Source organism: Brachycentrus maculatus, unplaced genomic scaffold, assembly GCF_059751285.1.
Source record: "Brachycentrus maculatus isolate JH-2025_06_01 unplaced genomic scaffold, ASM5975128v1 h1tg000258l, whole genome shotgun sequence".
In the NCBI taxonomy this organism is placed as follows: Eukaryota; Metazoa; Arthropoda; class Insecta; order Trichoptera; family Brachycentridae; genus Brachycentrus; species Brachycentrus maculatus.
The window spans coordinates 909,226-926,838 of NW_028281009.1; the positions used below are offsets into that span (position 1 = coordinate 909,226).

General features: G+C 33.6%; 1 protein-coding gene across 2 annotated transcripts; it reads right to left on the reverse strand.

Moving 5' to 3' along the window:
- Positions 1-436: 436 nt before the first annotated feature.
- Positions 437-11,455, reverse strand: LOC148305945 (uncharacterized). 2 transcript variants are annotated; one of them, XM_088265837.1, is made up of 3 exons: positions 10,578-11,352; positions 8,884-10,471; positions 437-547 (listed from the first exon to the last, which is right to left on the reverse strand). In XM_088265837.1, exon 1 carries the CDS (start codon positions 11,224-11,226, stop codon positions 10,900-10,902), a length of 327 nt encoding a protein of 108 aa, XP_088121963.1. In that variant the 5' UTR covers positions 11,227-11,352; the 3' UTR covers positions 437-547; positions 8,884-10,471; positions 10,578-10,899. The 2 variants fall into 2 exon arrangements, with proteins under 2 accessions (XP_088121963.1, XP_088121962.1); XM_088265836.1 differs by having other exon boundaries at positions 8,884-11,455.
- Between the last annotated feature and the right edge of the window lie 6,158 nt (positions 11,456-17,613).

Here is a 17,613-nt window from a genome sequence, read left to right on the forward strand (position 1 = left end):
AAAACACATCAAAACTACAAAAAAAACAACTAAGTAGAATTGTGTAGTGAATATTAGTTTGGTTTACAAAATATTGTAAAATGACTATGAATTTGCTCACTTTTTTATATGTGGATTGATTTATTATAGAATACTACAATTTTCCTCGTTTTGGTAAAAAAAACGAAACTCGTCAAAATATCGTAGGATTTAAATGTCTACAATACGATTAGGTATTTTGAAGAGTATTTAAAAAACAGTTTGTTATGACAAAAAATTGTCTGAACGTCAGTAATTTTACAGGTTTTATGGAAAATAATATCGTCATTTATATCTGCTTGTACGTATATGGCGGTGAACCTTTCTCATAGAGAATGGGTAGAATTATAATATTAATAAGTGTGTAAAGTGATCACCAGTCTATGACGGTCGTCAGCCCCGTAAATGCCCAGACTTCATTTCTTCATCTATGTTGAGATAAAATAATGATTCAGTATCAGGATCCAGGAAAGTGTGATGCCAAGAAAGCCACAACGATTTTTGATAATGAAGAACGCGACGTACGAAACTTTCTCATCAATAATGGGTAGAATTATAATATTAATAAGTGTGTAAAGTGATCACCAGTCTATGACGGTCGTCAGCCCCGTAAATGCCCAGACTTCCATATTCTTCTTCATCTTTGATGAGATGTCAAAAAATCAAAAAATAAATGAAATATCATCAACAAAAAAAGAAAATGTATTTTTTGATACTGTAAAACTGGTGTATTATTGGTCACGCGCTATCAACACATTTTAAAAAAGTAATTCATTATACATATGTTTATCACGCAAATTTCATAAATTTTCTAAAATTAATATTGATAATTTGCCATTGTTAAATTATTAGCGCAGAAACGAACAGCAGACGTTTAGTAAAGCGGTTATCACGCCATCTGACGTCACAGACAAAATGCCGTCAAGTCAGTGAGGTTTTGACATTCATAAAACAGCTGCTCGCCAGGGCTGCCATGAACCCGTTTCGAAGGACTAAAATACTTTTTTTTATCGTTTCATCGATGACGGCTACCGATCAAAATGTTTACACACCGTATAAAACTTGGAATGCACAAACATACATTTAGAATTATATAAATTCAGAAAAATAAATTATTTTAAAGTTTAAAACAGAAAAAAGAAATAAAATAAAAAAAGTTAATGATGATGCAACACAATGACATACCAATACTGCGAGACAATCAAGCCATTGTCTGGAAAATTCTTGATAGAGCACAAGTTTACTTCAAAATACAGCGTATTCATTCCAAAACTGCACAAAAAAATTAAAGTCCCGATAACGTAGCAGTTTTTTTTTTCGGAGGAAAATTTAACATCGAGGCGCGCGGATCTAACAGGAGCTCACGGAGCGAAGTGCGATCACCGACTGAGTCAACAGCCGGCTTCGGAATGAGCGGTCACGTGTCAGCCCTGGAGCGCAGCCTACGGGGTGGGAGGAGGGTGGCCAGGGGTGGGGGGAGGGCGGCTGGGGGGAGGGTGGCTGCCAGACAGTCGGGGTGGGGGGAGCGCCGCGCCGGGGTTGGAGTGGGAGGGGAATATTAACTCCGCTTCAAATACTGTATTGTAGTTTGTCTAATTTTTCGAAAAAACTTGGTTAGCGACAAAACTGTTGCGAAAAAAAAATTCATCCAACCAAAATACAAAATTACGTGTATATATTTCGGTAAGATTTTTCATCTATACGTATTAAATCTTTTATACGGAGACGGAAAATGTAATTGAAATGAATGTGGGGTTTGTATAATATTGTCCATTTTACTCTGTCTCTACGTTGGAAGGAAGACAAACCTCTGTTGGTGACGAACAATATCTGCGTTTAGCCTTATCGAGAAAGTCGCAGGTGAGTCAACTCAGTTGAATATGATTTATACCAACTGGGAAAAACCGGGTGTCAAAAAACCACGAAGTAAAAGTAAACCTTTATCTGACTCTCATCCGCACCCAGTTATAAAATACCACAACATTTTGAGTGTGTCCAAATATTTGTTCACAAATCTGAATTATCTCCAATTAGGAGTTATTTCTTAACAGGTAATTTTTTGACGTAAGCCCTGTAAATGCCCAGACTTCCATATTCTTCTTCATCGATGTTGAGATGTCAAAAATAAGTTGTTTTTTATAGCGCTTTTAAAATTTGCTTTTCATTTCAACAAACGTGACTAATTGTACTAATGCAGCCTGTCAAAGAGAGTAGGAAATAATTGAATGGGCGGGTTCGGAGTAAAATATCTCAGAAAGTGATAAATAAAATTATCAGAGTTGTAGAAGTCGCATTATTACGAATGATGAATTTCGAGTCATTACTTGATACGGTATCAGGTTATTCGTTCGGTACAATACTGGACACTCTAATAACGATCGCAAGATAAAATACTCGCGTAAAATAATCGCGCAATGCTTAAAACGGGTTTTGCAATTCCAATAGCAACGACTGTTTAATTTGGTGTTACCATCATTAAAATCGGTTGCAGTTCCTACTTTTTTTTTTATTTTCACTGTTTAATAAAAGGTAGTACATGTTTTACAATAGTAATATATCGTTAAAGCACCCACAATTCAGACTAAGTGATATAATTGTACAAACAACGCATTGACCATATGGTTTATGCATCCATGTTGCATTTAAATATTTTTTTACTTTAAAAACTACTTCTACTTTTAGAGGTTTGTCTGGAGGTAGGATAGTAATGATAGGTTAATGTGAAAAAGATATCATAAACACCCAAACCAAATGAAAATAAATATTTCTTGAATTTACTTTGCAAGTAGCGGGAATCGATGCCACGACGCCAATTTCGCAGTGGAGTGTCTAGCCAACTACGCCACGGCGCATGTGTTTTTTTTAACAATAAATTACAGCGTAGTAGACTCAGAGTACCTGGAGGACCTGTCGGTGGACGTGTGCTGCTCATCATATGCACATTTCAAAAGAGCCGCACAAGACAGGGAAGAATGGAAGAGAAGAACAGAGGAAATTGCTGCAAACCAATCCCAGGATTGAAACCAGAGAATAAGAAGCAGTAGACTCAAAAAATCAGTGTTTGATTTAACATTTAAAACATAAATTGAAATTGTTAGATATGTTTTCGGAGAACCCGGTTTGGCGCAGAGCGCGCAGCCCTGCGTGTTGGGCGCCGGCAGGGGTGGCACGCGCGGGGGCGAGTGCAGCAAGATGCACGCCTTGCAGCGCCATGGCGCATGCGCTGGCGGAGCAGGCGAATCAGGCTGCGTGCCCGGCCCCTCGAGGGTCCGCAGCGCGAATCTGGAGCGGCCCTAACGAGGTCATCGTAGGAATTCGGGGACGCGAATTTGGAGCAGCTGGCGTGGGCGGTGCAGATAAGGCATTGGCTGCAAGCGCCGGGATGCTAATGATAATACTAGGAAGCGAGGGCCTCCGTAGCTTCGCAAAATACTAAATTAAAGAGTTTTTTTTAAGAAAAAAAATTCTTAATACATATTTTTATTACCAAAAATACTTCATTTTCGTAATATTTCTGTGGGCCTAAGCGGTTTAGAAATAGGTATCAAGTTGTGGTTGAGTGGATTCGAACCGAGAAACTCTGACCCAAGAGTCCGCAACACTAACCACGGGACCACAATTTGACACATATTTTGACAATATTATTATTTAAAAAATACTTCAATTTCATATCATAATATCTCACAGGATAATGCAAAAAAACTCAAAATTATAACATTTTGATTGTTTCCAAATACTTGTTCACAGATCTCGGTTTTCTCCACTCGGGAATTTTTTTAAATTTCAACATCTCAACATAGATGAAGAAGAATATGGAAGATTGATCTATATATCTAGGAGTTCCGAGAGCACTCACATGTAAAAAAGGTGTCAATTTAAGGATATTTATAAGTTCTGAAATTTGAGTAGTGTGGTTTTCAATCATGGGTAGAATGGTGATTGTTGCACGTGTGCAAAGTGTTCATTTAACCAGTCTATGATAGGTCATTTGCCATTTTAATACCCAGACTTGCTTATTCTTCTTATTCTATGTAGAGCAGTGGCGTGCATAGAGAATTAATTAGGGCAAGCAGTAGAGGTAGGTAGTAAGGTAAGATAGATACTACTTACTATGATAGGCAGTAAATGTAGGTAGTAAGGTAAGCTGGTAATACTTAGTAAGGTAGTGAAGGTACTGGTTGCGTTTTGATATGTTACGCGGGTAAGTTAGGGCAGGCACTGTTTTTCTGCCTAAATGGAAGGCACGCCCCTGACATGTTTACATCTCTACATTGTAGAGATGTAAACATGTCAATATTACAAAAAATATATATATATATATATATATATATATATATATATATATATAATATATATATATTTATATATATATATATATATATATATATATATATATATATATATATATATATATATATATTTATATATATATATATATATATATATATATATATATATATATATATATATATATATATATATTTATATATATATATATATATATATATATATATATATATATGTATATATATATATATATATATATATATATATATATATATATATATATATATATATATATATATATATATATATATATATATATATATATATATATATATATATATATATATATATATATATGTGTTCGTACCTACATCCCCATTAACTATTGTTGATTCCCATAAATTATTACTGCACATGTTAAAACTATTACGTCAGTACCTAGAATTGTAAAGCTACATAAGGACCGTCAGTCCATTTAATCTTCACATTCGTTTGAAAATGCCATAGCTCGGCGAACACAATACAAATTTTTATGTGTTCTTTAATAAAATACAACTTGGTAGACTAAAAAAAATCTGTGTTTGGTTTAAAAATTAATACATAAATCAAAATTACAAGTTTACATTTGGAGAATGCATTGTTCATTAACAACCAACGTTGGCTGTACGCTTGTCAGATCGCTATTATACAATTTATTTCATATATAGGTAGATATACGAGTAAGTATGTCATATTTTTCGACAGTGATTAATAAACAATGTTCAGTTCCCAGCGTTCCACAGGGAAGAAAAATTATTAAAAAAAAGTGTATTAAATAGGCACCCAAGATTGACCCACACCAGCCAATTGAGTACGTGACTGGTTGAAGGTAATAGATAAGTACAATAACCCACAAATAAACAGCGTGACCATAATATAAAACAAACTTACCCAAAACACGTGTAAGGGGGCTTGTGCACTACCCGGAATTTTACCGTCCGGCAGTCCGGTTTTTTAAAATAAAAGCGACAGTTTAGCGTGATTGAATTTACGCGCAACGTGTTAACGCACCGATCAAGAGCACCGATCCGAAGAAAGATGGACAAAAGCACAAGCCGATCCAAGTCAATCATCTTTTTATATGCTAACTGAAGTGCCGGACGGTAAAATTCCGTGTAGTGCACAAACGCCCTAATGGTGCAAATAATATGGGAATCTGAACTTCAAAAGGTGATGAAGATACAATTTTAGATTTTTTTATTTTTAAGGAGAAATATTTGTGTTATTATTATTATGTTATTTGTGTTATAATTATACACAAAAACAATTTAATTTCAGAAGACGAAATAATCGTCGGGTATGGATGAGGAGGTACATGAATGTGGAAGAGGCGAAGAATGTTTGCAAAGACAAGGTGGTATGACGTTCAATTCTATCTGGCTACCCCTGCGGTGAGCGGCCTTATGGTTAGTTAGTTAGTTAAGTTCGTGAGCCTAAGCTGTTCATTATTAAAAATAGGCATTAAATTGTACCAAAACTTGGCACGATCAGGTATGTCAATTACTTGAGTGTGGTCAGGTGAGGAGTCGAAATAATCGGCAGGTATGTATGTGGAGATACATGAATGTGGAAGAGGCGAAGAAAGTTTGCAGACAGAGTGGTATGGCATTCTATTATTTCTGCCTACCCCTACGAGGAGGCGGCGTGGTGGTTAGTTTTTTACTTTTAAATTGTGGTAAAGTAGGTTTCGAACCCAGAAAGTCTGAGTCATTTCGCCTGGAACATGAAATTTTATACTAAATAGTAACACTTCAGTTATACTGCCGCAGAATAATATCTAAATCATAGTAATGTTCAATAGAAAACGCTTGTAGAAAAAACGAAAATAGACGAATGTATTCTCGTATAGAATTTTATTTTTTCTGAGAGTACGTTTTTGTTTACAAGGTGCAATCTAAAAATGCTTATTAAGCACAACGTGTTTCCTTTAATATCCAATGTTGTTGAAAATCGCTAGCCTTTTAATTTATCAAATTGACTCTTAATTAGAATTTCGAACAATTTATAAAGTGTCATTTTTGTAAAGTACTACCTCTGACGTGATGATACTCGATACAATAAGTACAATAATTTACAAAGTCATATTTGTACGGATGATGGAATATTTGGTTCAAACTATAATCCTTGTAAAAGTAATAACAAAAATCACCATTCCACAATGATGAATAAAAATGTATGTAAGGCTCTTTCAACTGAACTCACTCTTATTGTTTGAAAATGGTCACAACGTATAAACTTATTAGGTTCAGTATTCTATTAGCCACTTACGGATATAAAACTACGTAAAATTTGTCTGAAAGTTGAATCTTTTAATCGATTTAATAGCAAAAAAGTGTTTTTAAATTATTGAAATGTTGACCAATTTCTCCAAACGTCATTTTCGATTGATGACATTGTTACTCTTTGTATACGAAATTATTCGACAAAAAGCATTTAATCCAATAGCACTATACCCGTGGAAGAGAATAAACAATAAATAATTATTCAAATTTAATACCGATCGAATCGCTTATGAACGGATAGAACAAGAATTGACGATCGAATTAGGAAACACGGCAAAGACTCGTGTTGAATAAACTCACAAAAAATGTCCATGATTCATACAAAATATACAGGTACGCAAAACGCTGCCGGTCGCACCAACACACGGGAAAGAGAGAAGCCTTGCGAGTAAAGCGGTTGTTTCCTTGTAACACATTATGGATATATCAATTGGCGATATTTACCGTGAAAGTATCGTACATACACGCATAAATATAATATGTACATACGTCGCAAAAAGCACACGCACAGCTGCTGTAGAGAACGACACGCACACACCATTTAGGAAGCCACCTCAAACTCCCTCGCACTGACCTCATTACGCGAAGTACAAATTGTGAAAAACTACCCGTCATCGCTCCGGCCTTTACAGGGAAACCAGTTTCATCGAGAGTTTTGGTCATCACGCGAGACAATTATTTGTCCGACGAAGTACTGAGACTCGCAAATTTGAAATATTTTAAATAGCCTAAGCCTGTTGATGAGCTATTTTTGTATTTGCTGGAGGCTGTGGTATACGCGTGGGAGAAGCTGTTACCGCTTCATCAGACGCGTCAAACGATGTTACGGTGAAATTTAAAATATTAAGCAAAAATGTAATAAAATCCTCTAGATTTTAAACAAACGGCGTGTGGCAGTGATGGGTCATATTTGACCCAGCACAAAAATTGCCTTTTAGGCATTACTTTTTTAAATATTACATATTAATCTTAATATTTCGAAGCACTGACGTCATGTACCATATGTTTTGTAATTATTTTAATGATTTTTATAATTTATAATTCAAAATATCCAAGCGTATGGCTTAACCGCACGTCGACATGGCCCGACATAGCCTAACATGTCGCGACATGACTTTGTGAAGCTGCCAAATAAGACGATATCAAGGTGTATATACGGATGATAGGTAATAATTCTTAAGTGTTCGACAGTCCGGTACAATAATTGTATTTATTTTATTTTTCATCAATCGATTGGGCAGTGTGTGTTTTTGATACCTATCCATTTAAATTTAAATTTCACGTGGTAATTTCAGTGAAATTTAAATTTTAACTGAAATTATTAAATGTCTGTATTTAAAGCCCAATATACGATAAACCGCAATTTATTTTTTTTTTAAATCAGGGTAACATCTGACGTAATTAAATTTTTAAATAAAATACCGTTTTTGTAATGAAAAAATTAAGCTTGTCTTTTCTTGTTTCTGAAAAGAAAAGCGTTATTGAAAGAAAGAAGTTTAAAAAATGATAATTTTTTTCTATATACTCGTTTATTGTAAAAAAAAGTCAAATGCTAATAATTAGTCTAAAAAATTAAATTGAGCGCGGAAAGACGTCTAGCCTCTCGCGGCCGATTGCGTTCTAATTTGTTGTCGAAGATCTCAGTCTTAAATGAAAAGAAGATAATTCAACATCAAAGAGAATTTAAAAAATGCAATTACAAACGTGTCTGTTAGGTTTACCTCAAAATTAATTTATGCGATTTTGACTTGGGTGTGCATTTCGAGAGATATTTTTGTCCATAATGCCACTTCGGCTGTCCAAACTTAAAACACAGTTAGGGACATTTTTTTTGAAGAACGTTTTTTTTTGCATTTTTGGACTAAGTAGAATCTACTAGAAAACAATAATATATTTGTAAAAACCCTACTTGATTCCCATTATATTAAATTTAAGCTAATATAAGAGGTCTATGTAATTTATGCTTTAAGAGACGCGATGACGCAAAACATAAAGTATGACGAACTAAAATTTCTGAAACTCGTGCCTGACTTTGAGTTGACCTGAAAATATTCGTATATTTGATATTTAAAAAGATCGCTAAGGACACAATTATCGATCACTTTTAGATAATATCCCCGAGGCTTAAAAGAAACAATAGTATTCTAGAAATGCAAAGAATGCTTGGCCAATTTTCAACTACACATTTTAGTAGATATTTTTCATGAGGGTGTCCAAATTTTTGTTAAAAAAATCTGGATTTTTCGGAGTTATTTACGTTTCATGTATTACTTTTAAAGTAAAAAAAAACTTTTAGTGCAGTTAAAAAAATATTCATAAAACTCCATTGTAAGAAATAAACCTACTTGTACAATGACTATTAACAAGTCTTGCGAAAAAACGTGTGGTTAAAATTTAGAAAGGTGATAATTTTATCTCAATCGTCACCAAATTACTAACCCTAACACACTTCTATGTAGAATGTAGGTATATATTATCGACAATATTAAAATTTTATAGAAGATTTTTAACATTGTAAGTAACCAATAAAACGATTTCATTAAAACGTAAAACGAGACAATAATCGGTCACAAACCTGGTTATAATCATAATCCAGTGGCCAAACCTGCTGTAATCATTAACACGTTCTTTGTGTTTTTCTATTAAAAAAAAGAAAAATAATAAATGATTCTACAATAATTCCGACTTGGTTGTCATCTCAAATTCATATATTTCAACATTTTTCTCAAACTAGAAAAAATGTTTATGTTTGTAACTCCTAAATTGGCCAGCGACGTTGCGAAGTGTGTTTTTTTTACAAATTTTATATAAATCGAACAAAAATATGATAGTTTATTAGTTGCACAGCCCTGAAACGAGTCGTTACATGTTTTAAAAATGCCGACGGGTGCGTGCAGTAAGTAGGTATAAAAAACGTCTGGGCAGGACGTCTGCAGTTCGCGGTACTTCAATATTATCATTCTGTACAAACAATATTTTATATATTTGCCGAAGGCCGAAATTGCATTAGCAAATATCAGATATTTCACGAAACCTATATTATTCAATTATCAGCAATATTCGGTACGATAATGGTATTCAAATAAAAGAAAATCTATTTTTATTTTCTACCCGGCGACCACGTGGCACATCATAAGGAACGCGCTCTTTCTTACGCGCTTAGCGAAAATTGTTTATTCTATATTTCATTAGCTTTCACAAGAGAATTTTCTCGAATAATTATTTCGATTACGGGAAATACCATTGATCTAAATACCGTTCGAGAACAAAGAAATAAGGCAATACACGATGACTTTGGTGAAATCACTCGCGCCGGGTGTATGGTACGTTTCAATTCGACTATGTATGCACGTGTGTCTATATTTCACTAAGAGTCGATGTGCTGAAAGCTGAAAGTTTTAGGGTCCACGTGTTCGGGAGGCATAGTCGGGGGGCCGTCCGGAAAGTTTTATTCGCCGAGAACGCCGTCAAATCGCAGAAACAAAAGAACGGATAGTTAAATGCGTAATTGGGGGCGTTTATATAACATTATTATATTCGAATATCGGGAAACTAGAAACACGTTTGCGTTTTTTATTCGGGAAAGTCGGTCGACTGGCGCGGAGCCAAAAAGAATTAGAGCATTTGATGAAAAAAAATCGCGTTGATTATTCGAAATGAGCGACCAGTACACGAGCGGTATTATATTTATTGTGATGGTGCGGGAAACCATGCCAAATAAAAATACTCCGACGAGCTAAAATAAAATAACAACGTCGGGTCGATAGTATAAATACCTGATAAGTCGACGATCTTCCGAGGTTGTCGTCTTCGAAATCCGGTCGGAATCGAAAATCGTACGTTCTCTAGGGGGAATTGAACCACAAGTGAAAAATAACTCAAGATCACTCGAATAACGTCATATAACAATGACGCGCGGGGGCGATATTTATGTTCGTTCTAAATACATACATTACTATCGGACAAGATTCACATATCTCCGGAGCCGATAAGCGCGGGACCGGGTACCAGGTACCGGGCGAGCAGCAGCCGCGGGAGGTAGCGCGGCGCGAGGTACTCCGGCGCGCGGTCAGCTGACGGGACTAGAGTGGCGCAACTTTTCGCGGCTTCTTCCCGCGAGTCCTTCGGAAAATGCTTCTCGCGTTGCCAACGTGGCGGTAGGTACCCTGTCTAGACGGTCCCCCCTCCCCCACCCCCGGCGCCGCCCGCGACCTCCGGACTCTCGCCCGACACCTGTTTCGAACGTTGGAAAAAACCTCGAGAAACTTTTTTTTTAATGATCGGCGACTCGCGCCGCGAACTCGGAGAGTCTTCTCGAAGCGCGGAACTCGCGATCGCGGCACTGTTTGCGAAATGCGAAATTTGAAACTTTTCGCGGACGCTCGGAAAAGCGACGTCCGCCGGCGAGCGCGACTCGGGACGAAATGAAAGCGGTCGGTCGAGTCGGCTCGGTGTGCGGCGTGCGGCGTGCGGCGCGCGGCCGCGGGGCGTCGGGAGCCGGCGGCCGACTGCACAGGCTGCGCGCGCACCGCGCCTCGCGCCCGTAGCAACCGCCGTCAGCTGACTGCCCCGCCTCCCCCCGTTGCATCGGCCGTGACATTGTCCGGCCGAGAACGAAATTTGCGTTATCTTTTATTCATCCGAAGACCTCGTGGGATCTCTCCGCGGGCGCGGAGTCCAGCGCGACATAACCTCCGCGCGAGAACCTATTTCTTTCTTTGGAAACTTTTCCTCAACTCTGACTATGGGTACTTGAATACTCTCCATACACTGATTCCATACACACAGTCGACACTCCCTTCGACTCGCGTTCTACCTCCTTACTGGCCGCGCGGTGCAGGATACACGTTATTGCCGTACTTGATGCTGCTTGCTCTGACTAGTCTACTCCTAACCTAGGGTGACCAAATTTCAACGATAAAAAATATTACAACATTTTGAGTGTGTCCAAATACTTGTTCACAAAATCTGGATTATCTCCAATTACAGGAGTTATTTTCATATTATTTTAATGGGTAGAATTGGTGAATGTTACACGTGTGTACAGTGATCACTTTAACCAGCCTATGACGGTCGTCAGCCCCTTAAATGCCCAGACTTCCATATTCTTAATCTTTGATGGGATGTCAAAAAAAATGTTTAAAAAAATAATAACATATTTAAACATTCTTACTACAACACCTCAAATACATTTTTTTTAAAGACACAATTTATGATTCTCATTTGGATTTGACTAAGCCCTGCAAATACCCAGACTTCCATATTCATCGTCATCTGTGCTGAGATGTCAAAAACATGTAAAACTGACTAACTCACCCATCGTACAATCTTATAAAACAAAAGAAATGACATTCCATTTTAAAATTAATAAAAAAAAACAAGTACCAATTTTTTTATTTTGGTGAATGAACACTGGTGTTGGATTTCATTAGAGAGATAATACGTTAATTTCTTGGCATAATATCAATTTAAAATCAAAATAAACTGATATCTCCAGCCAGTTGACCTTTTTAGAGACGTCTCGTTCGCACCGATGCGAGTATGCATGCTTTTCATGCAAAGTTTGGTCACCTCACGAATCACCATACGTCACAAAACATTTATCACGGACAAAGGTATTACTACGAAGTTCGAACAAAGAGCACATTCAACGTGTACGTATAATCTGTCTGCATCCATATTTCAGTGTAAGAATGACAAAGTTCTCCACAAAGCGTAAATTTTTATAAAAACACTAGCGATGAGACAAATTGAAGGAAAATAATATAGTTACATGATTTATTCATTAATGCTAACTATTATATTAAGATTTTCGAATGATGCCTGATGAAGTTAATGAATATTCGATTAGCAATCGAAATTAAAGCTAGTTAAAATTAGTACTCAGTTGGAAAAGCTACTGTTGGATTGCCAAATGTCAGCAGTGTTTTCTTGTTCGTTCAATATTTTATTTTCAATATATGACTCGAATATAATTAATTATATAATTTATATTTGAAGCACTAACTTTTACATTTTGTAATTAAAATGTAATTTGGTTCTAAAATCACTATAAATATTTTATTATAACTTAATTATAACGTCAATCGGTTAGCTTTGAAACCGGTTGACATTATAATTAAGTTATGCTTATAATGATTTTAAAACAAAGTAACATTTTAAGTATATAATAAATTATGTTTATATCATTCCATTTTTTTTTCATATTTCCTCTAGGTTAGTATTTTGTAAAGTTTTTCTTCTCCGTTTTTTGTTTTCATACATTACCTTACTGACTTGTGACCCACTAACGTACTAGAACATATTGATATCGATTTTTCAGTCTACACTGTTTAAAAACACTAAAGATATTAATTCATATTACATTGATTCTTATTAGTTTAATTGTTGTTCCACTGAACTTCTCACTCTGTTATCAAGCTTTGTTTAATGTTTTTATATTTCATATGTTTAAATAATTCAAAACACAACAAGTAACAATGTCAACATGCTCACCGAAACATACATATGTATGTATGTATTATTCTACGAGTAAGAGGCCACAATCAGTGAACCCGAACATAAGTCATTTGTATTCCACGAAAAAATGACTCAGAGAATTTAGCGGAATGACTCTAATCATTTCAGATTAAAAATATACCTAAAATAATATATTTTCGTTCATGAAGAAATGCGCATTACCAGTAATGCATTTCCTTTTATTTGACTTATATGTTTTGCGCGCTGGAAATTTTAGTGACACCGCGTGACATGGCAAAAAATACTGATATTATTCTTGGATCTTTTCAACAGAAGCGATTTACGATTAATTTTTAATGTAGCAAAAAAGTTGTTTGCAAGATTCTGCTGAGACGGTGTCTCAGGCGGCCACTCTGACATATCTGGTCTCAGGCGCCTCCACAGCCACGCTATAGTTTGGGTCTTCTGAAGCCCCCCAGACACTGTCCACCAGCAAAAAAAGCTTCAATTTGGATTTTATTCGAACATAATACCTTTTCTAAAATAAGACGTAATAAACCCCTTTTCTAAAATGAGACGTTTTCGAAAAAAAATAATATATATCCCATGGGATATTATTTATTGATACCACATGTAGTAGAGAGAAGTGGGAGAGAAAAATCATTTTTTTGGGTTAGGTATAGAAAAAAGGCAATCAAAAGAATTTAAGTTTTGTACTGACATTTCGAAGAACTGCATTTGATAGATTAATATATATATATATATATATATATATATATATATAACGTGGTAATATTTTCCTTTTGAAAATTAAGTGTAAATAATATGTAAAGTGGGTGTATAATAATAAAATAAACAATGTGTTGCTTTGTAATTAAAGTTTATTCTTAATTTATCTTTATAATAATTTTTATATCTATCTATCTATCTATCTATCTGATTCTGACAGTTAATAATATTATCGGAAGTCTTTTGTTTAATTCTGAGCGACGCATGCGGCATCTGGTGGTAGAACTGTTTTATGTAGGTACTTTTTGTAAGTACTTAATAAAATGTATAGGTAGGTACCTAGTTATTTTATTACATCTCCCCCCTTGGGGATGAAAATTCATAGTAAAATTTTCACTCGTCCTCCGGATCATCTTCTTGTATAAGTTTAGTGATATGATAAAGTTTTTTTTTTTTTTTCTTTCTTTCTTTTTTCCTTCTTTTTTTTCTTTCTTGTTTTTTTTCTTTCTTCCTTTTTTTTCCTTTTTTTTTCGTTCTTTTTTTTTTCTTTTTTTTTTGTATTTTTTTTTTCTTGACCCTTTTAAAGTAGACACAGTTTTTCTCAATCCATTTGTTTTTTTCTTTTGAATTCCTTCATTTTTATTCAGATCTCTTAAAGTATCTTCTAATATAACCAAATGTACAACTTTTAATTGTTCATCTGCATTTTTATTCGATTCTAAAACTGGATTCCGGCTTAGACAATCTACTTCTAAATTCTTCTTTCCTGGAGTATATTTTATTTCATCTTTCGTAGAAGTTTTTTCTACTTTATTTTTATTTTCATTTTTCAAGCACTGTTTCTGTGTTATTTGTATGTCTTCATTTTTATTCTGATCTTTTGAAATATCTTCTAATTTAACCAAATTTACAACTTTTAATTGTTCATCTGCATTTTCATTCGATTTTAATACTGGATTCCTGCTTAGACAATCTACTTCTAAATTCTTCTTTCCTGGAGTATATTTTATTTTATCTTTCGTAGAAGCTTTTTCTACTTTATTTTTATTTTCATTTTTCAAGCACTGTTTCTGTGTTATTTGTATGTCTTCATTTTTATTCTGATCTTTTAAAATATCTTCTAATTTAACCAAATTTACAACTTTTAATTGTTCATTTGCATTTTCCTTCGATTCTAATACTGGATTCCTGCTCATACAATCTGCTTCGAAATTCTTCTTTTCTGGAGTATATTTTATTTTATATTTTGTAGAAATTTTTTCCACATTATTTTTATTTTCATTCTTCAAGCACTGTTTCTGTGTGATTTGTAAATCTTCATTTTTATTATTAATCTTATCATCGTCCTTTGTTTTAAACCAGCATGTTGCTTCAGGGTGATATCGAGTTCCCTTATTTAATTTTTCACAAATCTTACATGGACTTTTATCTTTAATTTTATCACTAGTTCTTAGATTTCCACGTCTTCTTTGATTATCTTCTAATCGTTTTCTTTGATCATCTTCTAATTTTTCTCTCTCACTCCGAACATATTGTAGTAATTGTTTTAATACATCTAATGTTTCATAATCCATTTCCATTTAACAAAATTGTCGTTTTATAACGTGGTAATATTTTCCTTTTGAAAATTAAGTGTAAATAATATGTAAAGTGGGTGTATAATAATAAAATAAACAATGTGTTGCTTTGTAATTAAAGTTTATTCTTAATTTATCTTTATAATAATTTTTATATCTATCTATCTATCTATCTATCTGATTCTGACAGTTAATAATATTATCGGAAGTCTTTTGTTTAATTCTGAGCGACGCATGCGGCATCTGGTGGTAGAACTGTTTTATGTAGGTACTTTTTGTAAGTACTTAATAAAATGTATAGGTAGGTACCTAGTTATTTTATTACATATATATATATATATATATATATATATATATATATATATACATATACATATACATATACATAGAAAAAAGGGAATCAAAAGAATTTAAGTTTTGTACTGACATTTCGAAGAACTGCATTTGATAGAATAATATATATATATGTATATATATATATATATAAATATATATATACATATAAATATATATATATATATATATATATATATATATATATATATATATATATATATATATATATATATGATATATGATATATATATATGTATATATATATATATATATAAATATATATATACATATATATATACATATATATATATATATATATATATATATATATATATATATATATATATATATATATATATATATATATATATATATATATATATATATATACATATACATATACATATACAATCAAAAGAAATTTGACAAAAGTCAATTGCGAAACTTCTGTTGTTATTAATAATAATAATAACAAATTAAAGAGCTTTTGAAAATATATATTTTTTTGTCGATGGAAATTTCGTTAATCATAACGAAAAGTGCGGGTCGATATACATTTTGAGTACATGAAGTACAGAGCGACGGTAAATTTATATGAAATTTGTGATTTTTAATGGATGAGAATATGATTCATGGTATTTTTTGTATAGATTTTTCCTTATAATGAGAAACTTTTAACATGATTACTGAATATCCCTGAAGTACGCCACATTTAAAAGGTATTAAAAAGTCGATCTAAAAGGCATTTCATTTTATCATGAAATGTTATTATCAAAATCAACAATTATTTCAAGTGCGTCCTAAGATGAATACACGACAATCGGTTACTGACCTGTACAAAATGTCTATTAGCCATTTTACATTCTACCCTTGGGCTCATTGTAGCATGAATTGACAACCTGTGAGGTCACAGGGACAGCGCTGTATTTACAATCAACATGAGTCGCAGGATTATAAATAAATTGTTAAGTATTTTGAAATATTTCCATTATCTTGTTTTCCCAAATTTAATAAAAGAAAAGACACATTGAGGCAGCGTTTTACAGAAAGGCGCTATGTAAATTTTAAATAATTATTATTATTATCATTATAAACAATAATAAAAATAATATAATAAAACCCAAATGGTGCATAGGGCACTGTGTCATATAAACGCAGTGTTATCTTAATCGTTTATACATGAAGGAAAGGTGATCAGACCTCCGCTTCAGGTACCAGTCCATGGTAATTTTGAATAAATATTACAGTGAAAAATCATTAATATTTATTTTACCCCCCTTGGGAATCGAAGCCGGGACCTCCAGAACGGTAGCCGAGCGTGCTGACCATTACACTACGGAGGCGGACATTGTCATCAATTATTTTAAATAATAAATAATTACTGTTATTATCATCATAACGGCCACTAGATTATCCCTTCTGTTCCCAAGACAAATTTAAATAAAAACATATTTATTTAGTTAGAAGAAATAAAGATCCACTTAATGAACCTTGTACATTATAAGCACGGTAAATAATAAATGCAATTCCCATAAAAAAATAATTTTAACGGCTAGGGCAACGAAGTGGAGGACCATATAGCAGTTATGTGAAGCAGTTAAATACGAAGACGGGTGTCTGGATAGAGATTGGCAGATAGTGCTGCACAGACAAGAGGCAATTTCTTAAATTTTAGACAAATGTATTTTACATAAGTTAATATAATTAATATAATCATGTCTGTTCATCAGCATACCCAGCAAAAATACTTTAAAAAACTCAATTTCAAATTTGTTTCATAAGTAGCTATGAATAGTAAGTGATTTTGTACTTAAATTCTATTTTTTATAGTAAAGCAACCATAAAAAGCTTACATCTCATCGTAACAGGTTTTAAGTGTAATAGTG

Coding starts and splice junctions, on each gene's coding strand:
- LOC148305945 (XM_088265836.1), bottom strand. CDS start 11,226: ATGTCACGGCCGATGCAACGGGGGGAGGCGGGGCAGTCAGCTGACGGC.